General features: G+C 40.1%; 2 protein-coding genes across 16 annotated transcripts in view; one reads left to right on the forward strand and one right to left on the reverse strand.

Annotated features, from left to right (window-relative positions):
* Window positions 1-468, reverse strand: part of ITSN1 (intersectin 1) — a 215,842-nt gene extending 215,374 nt beyond the window's left edge. For all 8 annotated transcript variants that reach the window (XM_072740761.1, XM_072740764.1, XM_072740762.1 and 5 more), the window contains exon 1: window positions 158-468. The gene's annotated coding sequence lies outside the window, so the exon portion shown is untranslated. The remainder of the gene's footprint in view (window positions 1-157) is intronic.
* Window positions 469-714: 246 nt separating this feature from the next.
* The window catches only part of CRYZL1 (crystallin zeta like 1), a 36,214-nt gene continuing 20,516 nt past the window's right edge, over window positions 715-16,412 (forward strand). For 4 of the 8 annotated variants that reach the window (XM_025985132.2, XM_025985136.2, XM_025985134.2 and 1 more), the window contains exons 1-4: window positions 720-1,241; window positions 9,506-9,577; window positions 11,270-11,347; window positions 13,464-13,536. In XM_025985132.2, coding sequence (XP_025840917.1) covers window positions 9,512-9,577; window positions 11,270-11,347; window positions 13,464-13,536 — 217 coding nt within the window. In that variant the 5' untranslated portion in view covers window positions 720-1,241; window positions 9,506-9,511. Of the gene's footprint in view, window positions 1,242-2,182; window positions 2,261-9,505; window positions 9,578-11,269; window positions 11,348-13,463; window positions 13,537-16,412 lie in introns of all 8 variants that reach the window. The other 4 variants (XM_072740775.1, XM_072740774.1, XM_072740773.1 and 1 more) reach the window with 3 other exon arrangements.

The raw sequence follows: 16,412 nt of genomic DNA on the forward strand, positions 1-16,412 counted from the left end.
GGAAGGACGCCGCGCAGGGCGGCCGGTGCCGCGCCTCCCGGGCCGAGGCTGCGGGGCCGCCCGAGGGACGCGCGCCCCGGGCGGCCATCGCGCCGACCCCCGCCCCCGCCCCCGCCGCCGCCGCCGCCCCCGCCGCCCGGTCCAGCCTGCTCCTCACCTCATCTCCGGGCGGGTCCGCGCTGCCGCCCCAGGGACAAATCAGTGCAGCTCACTCGCCGCGGGGAGGGACGCAGGAGCCGCAGCCCCGCACACCATCCCCGCCCGCCCGTGCGCCCGTGCGCCCCGGAGCCCGCTCGGGATTCTCCCTCGCGAGCCGCCGTACTACGGAGCAACCAAGCTGCGCTCCCTCCCCTCTCCTCCGCTCCTCTCTACCTCCTTCGCTCCCTCCCTCGCTCCCTCGCTCCCACCTATCTCCTCATCTCCCTCCGCCGCCTCTCCCGCCCCCGTCCCCGCCACCATCTCCGCCCACGGATGGGTGGGAACCGGCACTCGCCAATCGCAAGAAGGCGCTCGCACCTCCTCACCGCCCCCTGCCGCTGCCCCCGCCCACCGCGGGAACGAGGCGGGGGCAACTAAAAAAAAAAATGGAAGAGGACAGAGTGACAGCCACGTGAACCAATCAGCGAGCGCGCAAAGGGGGTTGGTGGGCGGGCGCTTGTCATTTCGCCCCGCCCCCTTCCCAGGAGGCGTAACCTTCTGGACTGGGATTTCCCTGACCCGCCTTCTGGAGCTGCACCGGTTTGGGTGCATCCGTCCGTCGTCCTGCGAGGCACTTATTAAGCTGTATCCAACTAAATCAATTACAAAAGGTTTTAAGGGAGAGAGCAACGTGGAGGCGAAAAACAGGCGGTAGGGCAAACGGTTGGAATGAGGAAGGGTGTGGTCTTTAATAGAAATTTGCATAAAACGGAACCCATCCGTGAGACTACAACTTCGCCCTTTTATTGGTAGCCCCGGGGCGTCTCGTCCCGGCGGGGCATTCTGGGAGATGTAGTTCTGCGTTCGGTTGCTATGGCGTTCTCCACAGCCTCCGGTCCAGAAGTGACGAGAGGCCTGACCAATGGGAGCAGCGCCTGGGCCAGCGGGGGCGGGCTCTCTGCAGTAGGACTCCAAGGTGGCGGTGGCGAAGACGCAGGCCGTTGGGGCGCCTCGGAGGCAGGTGAGTCCCCGGACCTGGGTTCTGTGTCTTCGGAAGCCGGGCCTTGGACTTTGGACGCTTCGCGGAACCGTGCAGCCCTGGGGTGAGTGGTGGGTCGCGTTGCACCCTAACCCCAGACCCTCTTGGGCCCAGGCCTAGCTTAGCTGAGGCCGCCGAGGGGCGGGAAAGACTTGACCATTTCCTGGTCCTTACAGGTTTTCATTGTAGGTTTTATCTCAATCTGCATCTCTCTTTACATTTATAGAAGCCAGAGTCGGGAAGTTCCCTTCCCCTGAATCTCCCAGGTTGGATTCTTTTGCACACCCACCCCTGCTTTCTTTTTATTCCTATAATTTAAGTTTGTGTTTCATTCTCTCATACTCCTCTGCCACCGCTTTTTTTCCTGCTTCACTTTGCTTATTCAGTGAAGCAAAGGAATTTGCATTTACGTGATTATGCGGCCAGATATGCCCTCTTAAGATGAACAGCGGAAAACCCTGGAGCAACGCGTGAGAATCGCCTCAGAATCATGTACGAGCACAGATGCTGATTCTGCAGGTCCGGGCGGGGCCTGAGACTCTGCATTTCCCACCAGCTCCCCAGGCTGCTCGTCCAAGGTCTGAGAAGCGGGGTGTTCAACTCAGCTCTGCTCAATACAAAGATAATGCGAGGCACTTAATTTTAAATTTTCTGGTAGCCACATTAAAAAAAAAAAAGTGAAAAGCACGTGAAGTTAATTTTCACAATGTTTCGTTTAACCCAAAATATCCAAAATTTATCATTTCTACCCATAATCAAATATTTTTAAATTGAGATATTATACATTCGTCTGTTTGTTAGTTAAAAAAAGAATAAGCTGTACCTCGACGTGGAGCTTGAGCTCAGCAACTCCAGGATTTAGATGCACCTGCTCTATGGATGGAGCCAGCCAGGCGTGGCAATTCTTTTTTTTTTTTTTTTTTTAATCATCTTTGAAATCTAACGTATGTTTTACCTTGACACCACATCTCAGTTCTGACTAGACACCATTCACATGTTCTTTAGCCACCTGTGGACTAGTGGCCGCTGTTACTGGACCCGGCAGGTCCAGATGATAGAGGTGCCCCCTGCAGAAATTAAAAGGTATTAAAGCTCAAAGGGTTGCATGTCACCAACCCCTTTGCTGCTCTGTGAGATGGGCCTGGGAACTATTTTAGAGAGGTTCTCTGCCCAGATTGCAGAAATAATAGTGAAAATAGCCAGCACGTATTGAATGCTTATTTTGTGCCAGGTGTTGTACTGAATGCTTTGCTTGTGTTGTTTAATCTTTAAAACAACCGTTGGGGGCAGCCCGGGTGGCTCAGCGGTTTAGCGCGGCCTTCAGCCCAGGGTGTGATCCTGGAAACCCAGGATCGAGTCCCACGTTGGACTCGAGTCCCTGCATGGAGCTTGCTTCTCCCTCTGCCAGTGTCTCTGCCTCTCTCTGTGTGTCTCTCATGAATAAATAAATAAAATCTTAAAAAAGTAAAAAATAAATCAAACAACCATTGGAGGTAACTACTATGCTTTGTAGAGGTGAAAACTAAGGCCTGGACAATTAAAATTGAATAGCCTAAAGCCATTTGGCCAGTAAATAGAAGAACCAGAATTCAAACTCAGGTCAGTTTTGACTTCTAAATCCTGTCAACCACAACAGTGTATGATTATTGTTTTTTGATCAATAATTTCACTTCATTGATGTCTCTGCTCTAGTTTATGGCAGATGAAATGTTCAGAGTTGAAACAGAGAGGGTTCCCCCATAGAAGGTTAATTTACCTGCCACTTGGAGTGACATATTTTGGTAGTTTTACAAACACTCCATGCCATATATATTTTTTTTTCTTTTTTTTTTAAGTAGGTTCTAGGCCAACATGGGGCTTGAATTCAGGACCCAACAATCAAGAACCACATGCTCTAGGAGTACCTGGATGGCTCAGTTGGTTGAGCATCTGACTCTTGATTTTGGCTGAGGTGGTGGTCTTGGAGAAGTGGGATTGAGACCTGCTTGGGCCTCTGCTCAGTACAGAGTCTGCTTGTCCCACTCCACTTGCTTCACCCCCTGCTTGGGCTCTCTCCCTAGCTAGCTCTAAAGAAAATAAATGAATTCTTAAAAAAAAAAAAAAAAAAAAAAAGGCAGCCCAGGTGGCTCGGCGGTTTAGCGCGGCCTACAGCCCAGGGCGTGATCCTGGAGACCCAGATCGAGTCCCACATCAGGCTCCCTGCATGGAGCCTGCTTCTGTCTCTACCTCTATCTCTGTCTCTCTCTCTCTCTCTCGATTAAATAAATAAAAAACCTTTAAAAAAAAAAAAAAGTCATATGCTCTACCAACTGAGCCATCTCCATGCTGTATTATAAATAATAAAAGATCACTTCCCCTGTACTATATGCTGGGCAGTAATGTGTCTTGATTCATTGGTGTACCTCTATGAAGAAAAAGGATGAGAAAGCTTGGAAGTTGTTAAAATATTTCACCATGGAGTCATAGTGTTTTTTAGTTTTGTTTGTGGAAAAGCATTCTATGCTCATGAATTGGGAGAATAAACATTTTTAAAATAGTTTTAAAATATTTTATTTATTTGAGAGAAAGAATGAGTAGGTGGGGAAGGCCTGAGGGAGAGGGACAAGCACACTCCGTGCGCCCGATGGGGACTGATTACATCTTTTTTATTATCATTATTATTATTATTATTATTTTAAAAAATAATGCTCCTGTGAACTTTACGTTGAATATTTCAAAGACAACATTATGATTTTTCTAGGCCCCCCCGAACAGTACTATGCTGAGCTAAGGTGAGTTTTATGATTAGAAGAGTAAAACTAGGGGTGCCTAGGTGGCTCAGTCAGTTAAGCATCTGTCAAGTCATAATCCCTGGGTCCTTGGATCAAGCCCCACATTGGGCTCCCTGCTCATTGGGGAGCTTACCTCTCCCTCTACCCCTGCTCATGCGTGCTCGCTTGCTCTTTCTGTCAAATTAATAAATAAAATAAATTTTTAAAAGAGCAAAAATACACATCTATACATGCTAAAATGTATTTTGCAAAATAATTTTTCTATTTTTATACAATGTAAGAAATATACATCTTGCAAATTATTTTCTCTTCATTGTGGATTTACTAGTAAATATTTAATCAAAATTACAATTCCTATTTTGCTTCTGAAGCAAGAAGTTGTTGTTCTTGTTTTTTTTTTTAAGATTTTATTTATTTATTCATGAGAGACACGGAGAGAGGCAGAGACATAGGCAGAAGGAGAAGCAGGCTCTCTGCGGGAAGCCTGATGCAGAACTTGATCCCAAGACCCCGGGATCACGACCTGAGCCAAAAGCCGCCCTTCAACTGCTGAGCCACCCAGGGATCCCCTCAGAACACTTTTAGTCTGAAAGTGTAGATAAGGAATAATCTGTAGAGGTTTTATTTACAATTATTAATAGATGAGCTTCTTGAGGGACTAAATGTAGCAGACGAGCTAATGGAGTTCATGTTGTTGTTATAACTAAGATGAAACCATTCAAAGTTTCTTCCCATTGGTTTTTTTTAGAAATGCCTTTAAAGATCAGTATTTTTATTAACGCTTTCTTGAAGTGTTATATTCAAGTGTTTCTTCTTTCCACCAAAAATTATTTAAAATAGGTGTCTTTGGACTCCTGGGTGGCTCAGTTAGGCATCTGACTCTTGATTTCAGCTCAGGTCATGATTCCAGTGTTGTGGGATTGAACCCTGTGTCACTGCCCCTCTGCCGGCACCCCCAAAGATATTCAACTATTTTATCTTATACATGCAAATATCTTTACATTCAATAAAGATTTTATTAAATAGTGGACTAAGTGTTCCATTTAATCTAAACTACCACCTGAGAAGCTATATTATCCATTCTCTCATTTTCTTAGTGTTAAGAACTCAGTATTCCTTTTTGTGATCTGGAAAACAAGTAAATAACATTTCATCAGTTTTCTTCTGGCCACTTCTCTAAAAATACTCTTCTTTCTTCACTTTGTAACTTTGAGGATATTTTTCTTCCCACATGGCTTTTTATTGGACCAATTAAACATTACTTTTTTTCCCACCAATCAGGCCAATTTTAGCTCAGATTTAGAGGAACCATTTAGGACATTCTGACTAAAGATATCGACATTATTATGTATATAATATATGCTTTAGGAATACAGACAAGCAGTTATCTTCCAGGGTCTTTGAAATTGGGGTGCATGTAGTATGAGGCCCATCTGACTACTGATTTGGGGAACGTGCCATATGTTTTAAGATTCATTGGGCAGGGGCACCTGGCTGCCTCAGTCAGAAGGACATGTGACTTGATCTCCACGTTGTAAGTTCGAGCCCCATTACTAAAAGAATCAAATAGGGGATCCCCGGGTGGCTCAGCGGTTTGGAGCCTGCCTTCAGCCCAGGGTGTGGTCCTGGAGTCCTGGGATCAAGTCCCACATCAGGCTCCCTGCGTGGAGCCTGCTTCTCCCTCTGCCTGTGTCTCTGCCTCTCTCTCTCTGTGTGTCTCTCATGAATAAATAAATAAAATCTTTAAAAAATAAAAAAAATCAAATAAACTTTTTTTTTTAAGATTTTATTTATTTATTTATTCATGAAAGAGAGAGAGAGGCAGAGACTCAGGCAGAGGGAGAAGCAGGCTGCACGCAGGAAGCCTGATGTGGGACTCAATCCTGGGTCTCCAGGATCACACCCCAAGCTAAAGGGGCGCTAAACCGCTGAGCCACCAGGGCTGCCCAAAAAAGAATCAAATAAACTTAAAAAAAAAAAAAAAAAAGATGATGGATAGAGAAGATAGTGACTACCAGCTTTACAACAGGAGCTGCTTTGTTTTTTTTTTTTTTTTTTTTTTTAATAATAAATTTATTTTTTATTGGTGTTCAATTTACCAACATACAGAATAACACCCAGTGCAGGAGCTGCTTTGAAATCAAGATGTTGATATGCAATTGTTTCATTTCTCAAAATGGAACTACTAATACCTCCAGACTGAGTAGGAGCAGTGATTTCTTCATTTAATAATAATAGATATTACTCTCAAGCAATGGCTGGGGAAACCTGATAGTGAGTGAATAAAGCAAGATTTTGTTTGTTAGTATGTTACGAAATCTGGAAGCATGGAAGAGATGGGGTAGCTTGGGTGTCACTGGGGGTGATTTCAGAGAAAGAATAGGACATGAGTTTTATTCACTTGGCAGAATCTATAAAGTAAGTTGGGCACAGTCTCAGAGAACAAGCAACGCCTGTACGTCCTGAGACGCAGATGACCAGATGGTGTGAGGTCACACTGACTAGCTCAGAACGAGAGTGTGCCTGTGTTAGAAAAAGGGGAATAAATTAGATTAGAGACAGTGAATATGCATTTTAGACAGCCTTGAAAGCTAGGCAAAGGGGGTTGGATCTAAAGCTGTAGGGACAGGCGCTGGGTGACTCAGTCAGTTAAGCATCTTCTTTTAGCTCAGGTCAGGGTCCTGGGAGCAAGCCCCACATCAGGCTCCCTGCTCAGTGGGGAGTCTGCTTCTCCCCTTACCCCTTCCCCTGCTTGAGCTCTCTTTCTCTCTCAAATAAATAAAATCTTTTTTTTTTTAAGATTCTATTTATTTATTCATGAGAGACACAGAGAGAGAGAGGTAGAGAGGCAGAGACACAGGCAGAGGGAGAAGCAGGCTCCATGCAGGGAGCCTGACGTGGGACTCAATCCCGGGACTCCAGAATTATGCCCTGGGCCAAAGACAGGCGCTAAACCGCTGAGCCACCCAGGGATCCCTAAAACCTTTTTTAATTAAAAAAAAAAAAAAATTAAATTGTAGGAGGGGCGACTGGCTGACTCAGTTTGTAGAGCTGCGACTTTTGATTTTGAGTTGTGATTTCAAGCCCTCCATTGGGTGTGGAGATAACTTAGAAGAATAAAATGTTAAAAAAAAAAAATTGTGAGCATACATAGCTTCTATCTCTGCTTAGGTCTTTCCTGTCTCCCCTGCCACAACAGCCAACACACTTACATACACATACCTGCAATCAAATGGTTAGAATTAACATCTGGCCTACCTCTATCTCTGAAACTAATAATATACTATATGTCAATTATTTTAATTTATGTTAAACTTAATTTAAAAAATTAATATCCCCCTCAAAAAAGAAAAAATAATGTCTTAACAGGATAATTTGTAAAAGACCCAAACTGTAACAATCAAGTGTCTGTCTGCAGTAGAATGGATAAATAATAATTTTTTAAATTTTTTTTTGATAAATAATAATTTAATCACACAATAGAATATAGCATAACAAGGGTAATAGGGCAGCCCCAGTGGTGCAGCGGTTTAGCGCCGCCTGCAGCCCAGGATATGATCCTGGAGACCTGGGATGGAGTCCCACGTCAGGCTCCCTGCACGGAGCCTGTTTCTCCTTCTGCCTGCGTCTCTGCCTCTCTCTCTCTCTTTCTGTCTCTCATGAATAAATAAATAAAATCTTAAACAAACAAATAAATAAATAACAAGGGTAAAAAATGAACCACAATATAGGAAACAGCATAGATGGTGCTCACAGATATAATATTGAGAGAAAGAAACTAGACGTGAAGGAGTGCGATTTCACTTTTATAAACCAAAAACAGACCAAACTAATCTGTGCTGTTAAAACTTGGGATGTTAAGTGTCCTTAGGAAGGGAAGGTGGTGACTAGAAGGGGAACAAGGGAACTTCTGGAGTTCTAGTGATGTCATGTTTCCTTGACGTGACATGGCCATGTTCACTTTTCAAAATTTAGTAAGCTATACATTTAGGATCTGTGAACTTGGCTATATGTATTTTATACTTCTATAAAATTGACATTTTAGAAAATAGTCTTGCTGTATAATTATAGTTGACTCCTGAACAGGTCTGGGATTAGGGGAACCAACCCTCTGAGTGGTTGAAAACCTGCATGTAACTATTGACTCCCCAAACACTGAACTACTAATAGCTTGTTGAAGGCTTACTGATAAAAACAGCCAACACATATTTTCTATGTTACATGTATTATATTCTGTTCTCTTACAATAAAGTAAGCTACCAAAAAGAAAATTTTATTAAGAAAAATCATAAGAAAGAGAAAATACATTTATAGTAGCATACTATTTATATTTTTTTAATTTTTATTTATTTATGATAGTCACAGAGAGAGAGAGAGAGAGAGAGAGGCAGAGACATAGGCAGAGGGAGAAGCAGGCTCCATGCACTGGGAGACCGACATGGGATTCGATCCCGGGTCTCCAGGATTGCGCCCTGGGCCAAAGGCAGGCGCCAAACCGCTGTGCCACCCAGGGATCCCCAGTAACGTACTATTAAAAAAAAAAAAACCCACGTGTAAGTGGACCTGTGCAGGTCAAACTCGTGTTGTTCAAGAGTCAACTATTACGAAAATTAAACAACTGTAGAATCCTTAGAGATGCCTCAAGAAGTTCACAGAATACAGGTTTAATACTTCCATTACATGGTTCATAAACTGATACAGAAGAATCAGGGGTATGATTTTAATGAGTGTCTTGACTGTTCACTTTTTCTTTTTAATGGTCTTTTTTAAGAGTTTGAAAGACCTGGGGCGCCTGGTGGCTAAGTTGGTTAAGCATTGGACTCTTGATTTCTGCTTAAGTCCTGTTCTCAGGGTCCTACAATGCAGCCATGTAGGCTCCATACTTGGCATGGAATCTGCTTGAGATCCTCTCCCTCTGCTCCTCCCCGCTCATGCTTTTTCTCTCTCCCAAATAAATAAATAAATCCAAAAAATAAAAAATAAAAAGCCTTGAAATCCCTTCAGATGCCTCTTTTGGTAGTTAAAATTGAGTTCTGTGGCCCTTGTGAAAAAAATTTTAAGTACATCTAATAATTTTTATTGAATAGCAAAGTGAAATTAAGCACTTGGTCACCTTGCTTTGAAAGGTTAATGTTAAACCCATTCTTACTAAGATATGTACTCAGAGATTATCCTTTTATTTGACCACTTCCCTTTTTTTTAAGATTTTATTTATTTATTCACGAGAGACACACAGCGAGAGACAGAGACACATGTAGAGAGAGGAGAAGCCGGCTCCATGCAGGAAACCCGATGTGGAACCCAATTCCGGGACTCCAGGATTGCGCCCTGAGCCAAATGCAGATGCTCAACCACCAAGCCACCCAGGCATCCCATTATTTGACCACTTTCAAGAATTATTATCTAAATAGTTTTATTTGAAAACTATGTGTAGTCATTTTATCTGTTGCCAGCATTATTTTTCAATTTTTGCTTTCATTTGGTCTGGGAGACAGTTTATTTCATGCTTATATATATGTATATATATGTGTGTGTGTGTATGTGAATTTTTTTTTAGGTGACTATGAAAGGCTTATATTTTCAAAAGAGTTCTACAAATGAAGAAATAACATTTGTATTTCAAGAAAGGGTAAGAAAAATTGTTCAATTATTAAATGAAAAAGGTTACATATTTTCTAAAAATATTACATATTTTCTATATGTAATAGTGTCAGTTAAGTTAGTTTGAATGGAACTAAGTGAGTAAAAATTACTTAAATGAAACTTACAAACTCTTTTAATTTTATGTGAAAATGGTGATCCATGTTACAGTATAACCATACTTTTTTTAAAGAGTTGCTTCAAAAGAGTTTTTAGTTCCTCAGGGTGGTGGTATAAAACATATTAGGAAAACAGAACAACCTTGATAGTCTTATATGTTGCAAAATTAACCCGACATATTCAGAATACCACAATAAAGTGAGTATTCAGATTGTAGCCATATTTCAGAAAATATTTCTCCCATGTTGTAAAATGAAAGAGGTAGAAAAGCATTGTTCTCCACACCAAATTCTGAGCTTTGCAAAATTATCTCATTTGCTAAGTTCTAAATTGTCTCTCATTTTTGCCCACTTTAAGAATAGGTAATAAAATTTTCATATACTGGTGATTGTTTCAAAGATTTGTAGCAAGCCAGAATCATTCCACGGACAACCTAGGACCCTAAACTAAGTACTATTATTTATTTCATGGTGGTAATAAGAACGTCCAGATCATGGGCACAATCCAATGTTTCTATTATCTTTTACTAACTCCAAAATTAGTTAGGTCAGGAGTCAAAATCCCAGACAGCTTGTCTTCTACCATTGAGTCAGGATGAAGATCTCAGAGATTTGATTGGCTCTCGGGAAGAATCGTGTACAGGTTCATACAATCATGGGTAAAATCTGCACATTTATCAGTAATATTGAATATCTTCCTAATATCAAATACTATCAAATCTGAATCTTAAAAAGAGATATTCCCAAAGTGTTTACGTCAAATCAAGTTCAAGTCAAGTCAAACCGTAATCTCTTTGATAGGTCATAGGAGGGGCTATAGAAGTAGTTATTCTTCCCCAGCTTCTGATCTAATGTTTGGGCATATCAGGAGTTGAGAGGAATATTTTAATTATTGGTGCCAGGATATGGTTGTTTGGCAGAAGTGATATTATATTTAATAAATAATACAAGTGGGTGACACTGAACACCTGAGTTGAGCAATTCTTTGCCTTTGAAGTTATATCTAGCTATGGGATAGTGCAGTAATTCAGATACATTAAGTTTGTATTTTGGCCCCAAAAATCCCACGAGGTATGCTGAAATGTCTAAGACAGATGTTAAAAAGGGTAAGTTAAATAAGAGATACACAGGTAACACCAAGCAACTTCATTTATAGCATTAAGAAAATTCCAAAATCAGTGAAGGCTTTATGTTATGCATATAAGGATATCCCTGGTTGTGTGAAGCTTTGATGCTTTGAGGTTATTTAGATTGAAATTAAGTACAGTATTTGTTGCTCTCCTTTTTATCCTAAAAATGTATTGCCTATGTATGTGTCCATATTGGTCTCTCTACATTTTTAAAATAAGTATCCTAAGGCTTTTTAAATATTTTACCCCAAACTTCCCCTTCTGTTGTTTTTTTTTTTATTATTATTATATACTATGGGATAATTACTTGTGGTTTTTTCACTGAAGTTAGGTATAAGATTTGTGGGGGGTTTAGTTTTGTTCAGTTATGTGTGACAATTTTCACAACATAAAGGTATGTTCTCAAAAAAATATGTTATCATTTGGTTCTAGGAAAATCTTCCTGTTATAGAGGATAACTATGTGAGACTTCAAGTTAAAGCTTGTGCTCTAAGCCAGATAAATACAAAGGTATGAGGCTTTTTTTTTTTTTTAAGATGTTATTTATTTATTCATGAGAGATGCAGAGAGAGAGAGAAGCAGAGACACAGGCAGAGGGAGAAGCAGGCTCCATGCAGGGAGTCCAACATGGGACTCGATCCTGGGTCTCCAGGATCAGGCCCAGGGCTGAAGGCGGCACTAAACCGCTGAGCCACCCGGGCTGCCCAGTATGAGGCTTTTATTTTGACCAAAAGTCAAATGAGAGTTCCTGGTATATTTAGTGTACAAATATATAATGAGAACTGACTTCGGAGTGCCAAAAAAATAACATTCTTAGAAGACTAAAACAGCTAGGGGAAAAAAATGTAATGTGAATTTTTGTGTTTCTGTATTAAACTGTTATCTAGCTGAAGTCATACATTTTATATTATTACATGAAAATAGCTCATAAACTCCTTTACATTGTGAAAGGCTGAGAATTTATAATTAAGGCCTTTAAGAAATTACTTTTTTTTTAAGATTATTTATATTTATTTCTGAGAGAAAGAGAGCATGAACAGGGGGAGGGGTAGAGGGAGAGGGGAAGCAGACCCCCTGCTGAGCAGGGAGCCCCACATGAGGCTTGATTCCAGGATCCCGGATCATGACCTGAGCTGAAAGCAGATACTTAACTGACTGAGCCACCCAGGCGACCCAAGGAAGAAACTACTTTTATAAATACAGTAAAAATAAAACTAGAAATCTAATCAGTGGCTTATTAACTATTCTGTCGCTATTTCTAGTTAATGTCTTTAGGCAGGGTTCATATTCTTCATGTCATTTCTCTGTCTCTCTCTTGCTCATAATTACACATCCTCAACCTCCTACCACCCCAGTCATCAGTCATGGTTGATATGAAGTATGTGAACAGTCTTCAAATAGTTAATAAGGTGTGGTTATTACACATAATAAATGTGCCATGATAAAGCAGATCCATTTACTCAGTTTTGTAAAGATTAATACTATTGTTTTAAAGATTTTATTTTTTTTTCTTGTGGTTCCTACAATCTTATATCTTTAAATATGTCTAGCATATCAGTATTATTATAAAAGTGCAAGTGGCAGGAGCTACAGGTTTATGTATGCTGCCACTTTAAAATTCAAGCATTTAATTGGTTCAGAATCTAACAAAATGCCTCTTAAAAAATGATTTATCCAAGATGCCTGGGTGGCTCAGCAGTTGAGCATCTGCCTTTGGTTCAGGACATAATACCAGAATCTGGGATCAAGTTCTATATCAGGCTCCCTGCGTGGAGCCTGCTTCTCCCTCTGCCTGTGTCTCTGCCTCTCTCTCTGTGTCTCTTGTGAATACATAAATAAAATCTTTTAAAAAATAATAATAATTTATCCTTGGGGTGCCTGGGTGGCGCCATTGGTTGGGCATCCGACTCTTGGTTTTAGGTCAGGTCATGATCTCAGGATCCTGACAGCATGCCCCACAATGGTCTTCTTACTAGTCATGGAGTCTGCTTGAAACTCCCTCACTCTCTTCTGCCCCTCTCTCTCGTACTCTCACCCTCTCTCTCTCAAAAAAAAAAAAAAAAACTTTTAAAAATAATAATAGTAATCTACCCTTTCAAAAAAAAAGAAACTCCACTCTGAAATTGTATGGCAGTTTCCTTTATGCATATCCATAGCTTTATTCCACCTGCCCTTTACCTGAGACTTGTGAGAAACACACAGATGATGTCCAAAGATGTTGGAATGGAGACCCTTTTTTCCTCCATGACTACATCCCCTTTATTCAGCAATATCTTCTCCAAACTCCCTTCGCCCCACCAGAATGAAGTGACTAGTAAAAAGTATTTAGACTTTTGGCCATAATTTCCTTTCATATGTGGCAAGTAAAATTGCTAAATAAAGGATGCTAGTGGTGATTTGAATAATAATACTAATACCTAAATTCTTCAGATCAACTAATTGTTCAGGCAACTCTTGGTTGCCCACTATAGAGAGAAACTAATTTTGTGAAGTGTTTTGCTTTGTCTTAACTCCAAAAATTAAATCATTTTTGCTTTTTCTGTGGTCTAATTTTTGCTCTTGCTTTCCTTATATATGAGAAGAAACCAGGATTTATTCTTAACAATAACAGTCTGTCATGATTTAGCTTCTGACAGAAATGAAGATGGAGAAAGATTTCTTTCCTGTTGGGAGAGAAATTGCTGGAATTGTGTTGGATGGTAAGTTTACAGATGTCAATATCTATACTTACTTTCTAAGATGAAGGAATTAAATGGTAGCTAATTGATTTAACAGTTCATAAAATTATGTACACTTCCTCAGATGTGAAATATAATTATACAAAAATGTTTCCCTTTTTTAATTAAAAAGAAAAGTGGAACTTAGTGTTTTTCTTTTAATTTTATTTTTCTAATTGATGTCTTATAATTAAAGAGCTTATTAGAGTTTAGTAAATATTTGGATTTTATTTGTTTAAATCCATGAGTAATTATAGTTAATGGAATGACCAACGTTGTTCTTTTTATAATGTTTACAAACCATAAATAACTTGTGTAGGTTGGCTTTGGGCCAAAATTTATAATAATAGTAACTACATTCACATTCAATTTTTTAAGTTTGCCTAAAATTGAGCATTTAAAATCAGTCTGCTCATGCAAAAATGGGAAGAAAAAACCAGTAAAGTTTATGATTGCCTTAAATAAAAAAAATTAAGTTTTATTTAGTAAGTAATGGTCTTAACATGCAAGACAGTAAGTCTAAGTATTTGAGATAATTTGTTTCTAAATAGACCTACTTTTCATATCCATTGCTAATAGGTAGTTCATGATCAATCAGTATGTTTGTTCTTTCTGCATATGTGAGTGAGTAAATGAGTATGTAATATGGGTTAGACTGAGTTTTACCTGTGATTTTAATCTGTAATATATTTGACTCTTTCTCAACGTTTTCTTCAGATACAGGTAAATCATAATTTCATTTCTTCTTTTTTCTTCTTAGACTGTAGGAAAATAAAAATAATAATTCTAATAGAATATGATCATTGTCATGTCATTGCATTCATTCATTCATTCACACCAGATATAGTGAGCATTTGCTAAGAGCTTTGAATATTAAATGAGACAGAGTCCCTGCCCTCAAAGGAATTTTCCTTCCAAAATTCCTCAAGGAATTTACTTCCTAGGGTAAAGACAAATACATCCTTATGAGCAGATTATTATGAAAGCTCAGAAGAGAGCTATCCAGCCCAACCAGAAGCAACAGGAAAGGCTTCTTGGGTACTTTAACCAGACTAAGGAGAATTGTACTCAGCACAGAGGGTGTCATATACAAAGACAGAAGCGAGTGATAATCTGATGTTTCGTAACAATTACAGAGTTTGGTGTTGTCAGGGCAAAAGCAAAGTTCCGGGCAGGAGTCAGAGGCAAGATATATTTGACAGCAGAGAAACAGTTTGTCAGGAAAATTCTCCTTCAAAAATAGCAGAATAAAAGATAACAAACAAAATATTTTAATGATATAAACACTGATTCCTTATCCCAAAATATGAGGCAGGATGGTAGACAAGGGCCAGAGGCATAATGAGCCTCATATGTCAAATTGGGTTTTAGGAAGATTATTGGAGTGCCCGTATGAAGGATGCTTTTGAGGCTGTAGGCAAGAGGACTAGTTGGGTCATAGACTAACAAGCAAGAGGTGACAAAATCCATAACCTAGATAGTGGTGGCAGAGGTGCATGTTCAAGAAATACTGAGGAAGTAACGTTAGCAGGACTGAATAATTAATGAACAGGAAAAAAAAAAATTAATGAACAGGAGAATAAAAGCAAGTAAGAGCCAGGAGTGATTTACCCCCATTCTAGTTAAGGTATGAATTGGTGCCACTAATTGAGAAGGGAAAAGGATCTGATTTGGAGGAAGATGGTGAGTTTAGATTTATACTTGTTGAGTTCTAGGTACATAAGTGACATCTCACTGGAGAGGTCTATTAAGCAATTGTGTGAGTTTAAGCTCAAATGTAAGAGAGTTCTTGCTAGAACTGTATATATTTGAGAATTGTTCCCATGTCAATTGTATATGAAATCAGAGTAGAAATGGAGGAGGACCATAAACATAGCCACTCTTTGGGAGGCAACTGAAAGGAGTATGAAGGAAGCCAATTGAAAAGGATCAGAGTGATCCCAGGAAGACAGGGATCAGCAGCCAAAAAAGGGAAAAGTATAGTGCATCAGAAGCCAAAAATATTGGGAGGATGGTACAGGGAGGGATCCAGAGAAGAGCAAACTGTGAAAAGAAGATTTGAAAGTAGGAATATCAAACAGTTGCTTGTAGAGTACCAACAAATGAGCTCTGGAACCATCTTTCCCTTAGCCAGCCAAAGAGGCTACTCCCTTCATCTTCCTTCATTGCATTACATTAGTGTCATCTGTTAACTAAGAATAATCATACCTACAATCATGAGTTAAATGTGATGAAGATCAAATGAGATACTGCAAGCAGGCATTCAATGTTTGGGATTTTCCTTTCCTTCTTGTAACTATTTGAACAAAGATATCTAAAGAATTGACTGGTGGTAGAGGCTTTTTCTCTACCATGTGCAGAGAAAATGTAATCATCATTTCTATGTAATTCTAAGAAGTTTCTTGATACCAGTCTGAATTATATCTATAATCCCAAATTGAAGTAATTCTGTGCATGACTCCTACCAGAGTCTGCCACTGTATGTCTTAGGTTCTGCACCTAAAATAATGACAGGAGGGATCCCTGGGTGGCGCAGTGGTTTGGCGCCTGCCTTTGGCCCAGGGCACGATCCTGGAGACCCGGGATCGAATCCCACATCGGACTCCCAGTGCATGGAGCCTGCTTCTCCCTCTGCCTGTGTCTCTGCCTCTCTCTCTCTCTCTCTCTTTCTCTCTCTCTCTCTCTCTCTGTGTGTGTGTGACTATCATAAATAAAAAAAATTTAAAAATAAATAAATAAAATAAAATAATGACAGGAGATTGGGCTCGCCACAGGAGGGGTGGAAGGCAGTGTAATCATCATAAGAGCTGCAGAGTGGATTATTTTCCTTTATTCCTTCATCCTTAGCAACACAAACA

Source organism: Vulpes vulpes, chromosome 15 (genome assembly GCF_048418805.1).
Source record: "Vulpes vulpes isolate BD-2025 chromosome 15, VulVul3, whole genome shotgun sequence".
NCBI classification, from domain to species: Eukaryota; Metazoa; Chordata; class Mammalia; order Carnivora; family Canidae; genus Vulpes; species Vulpes vulpes.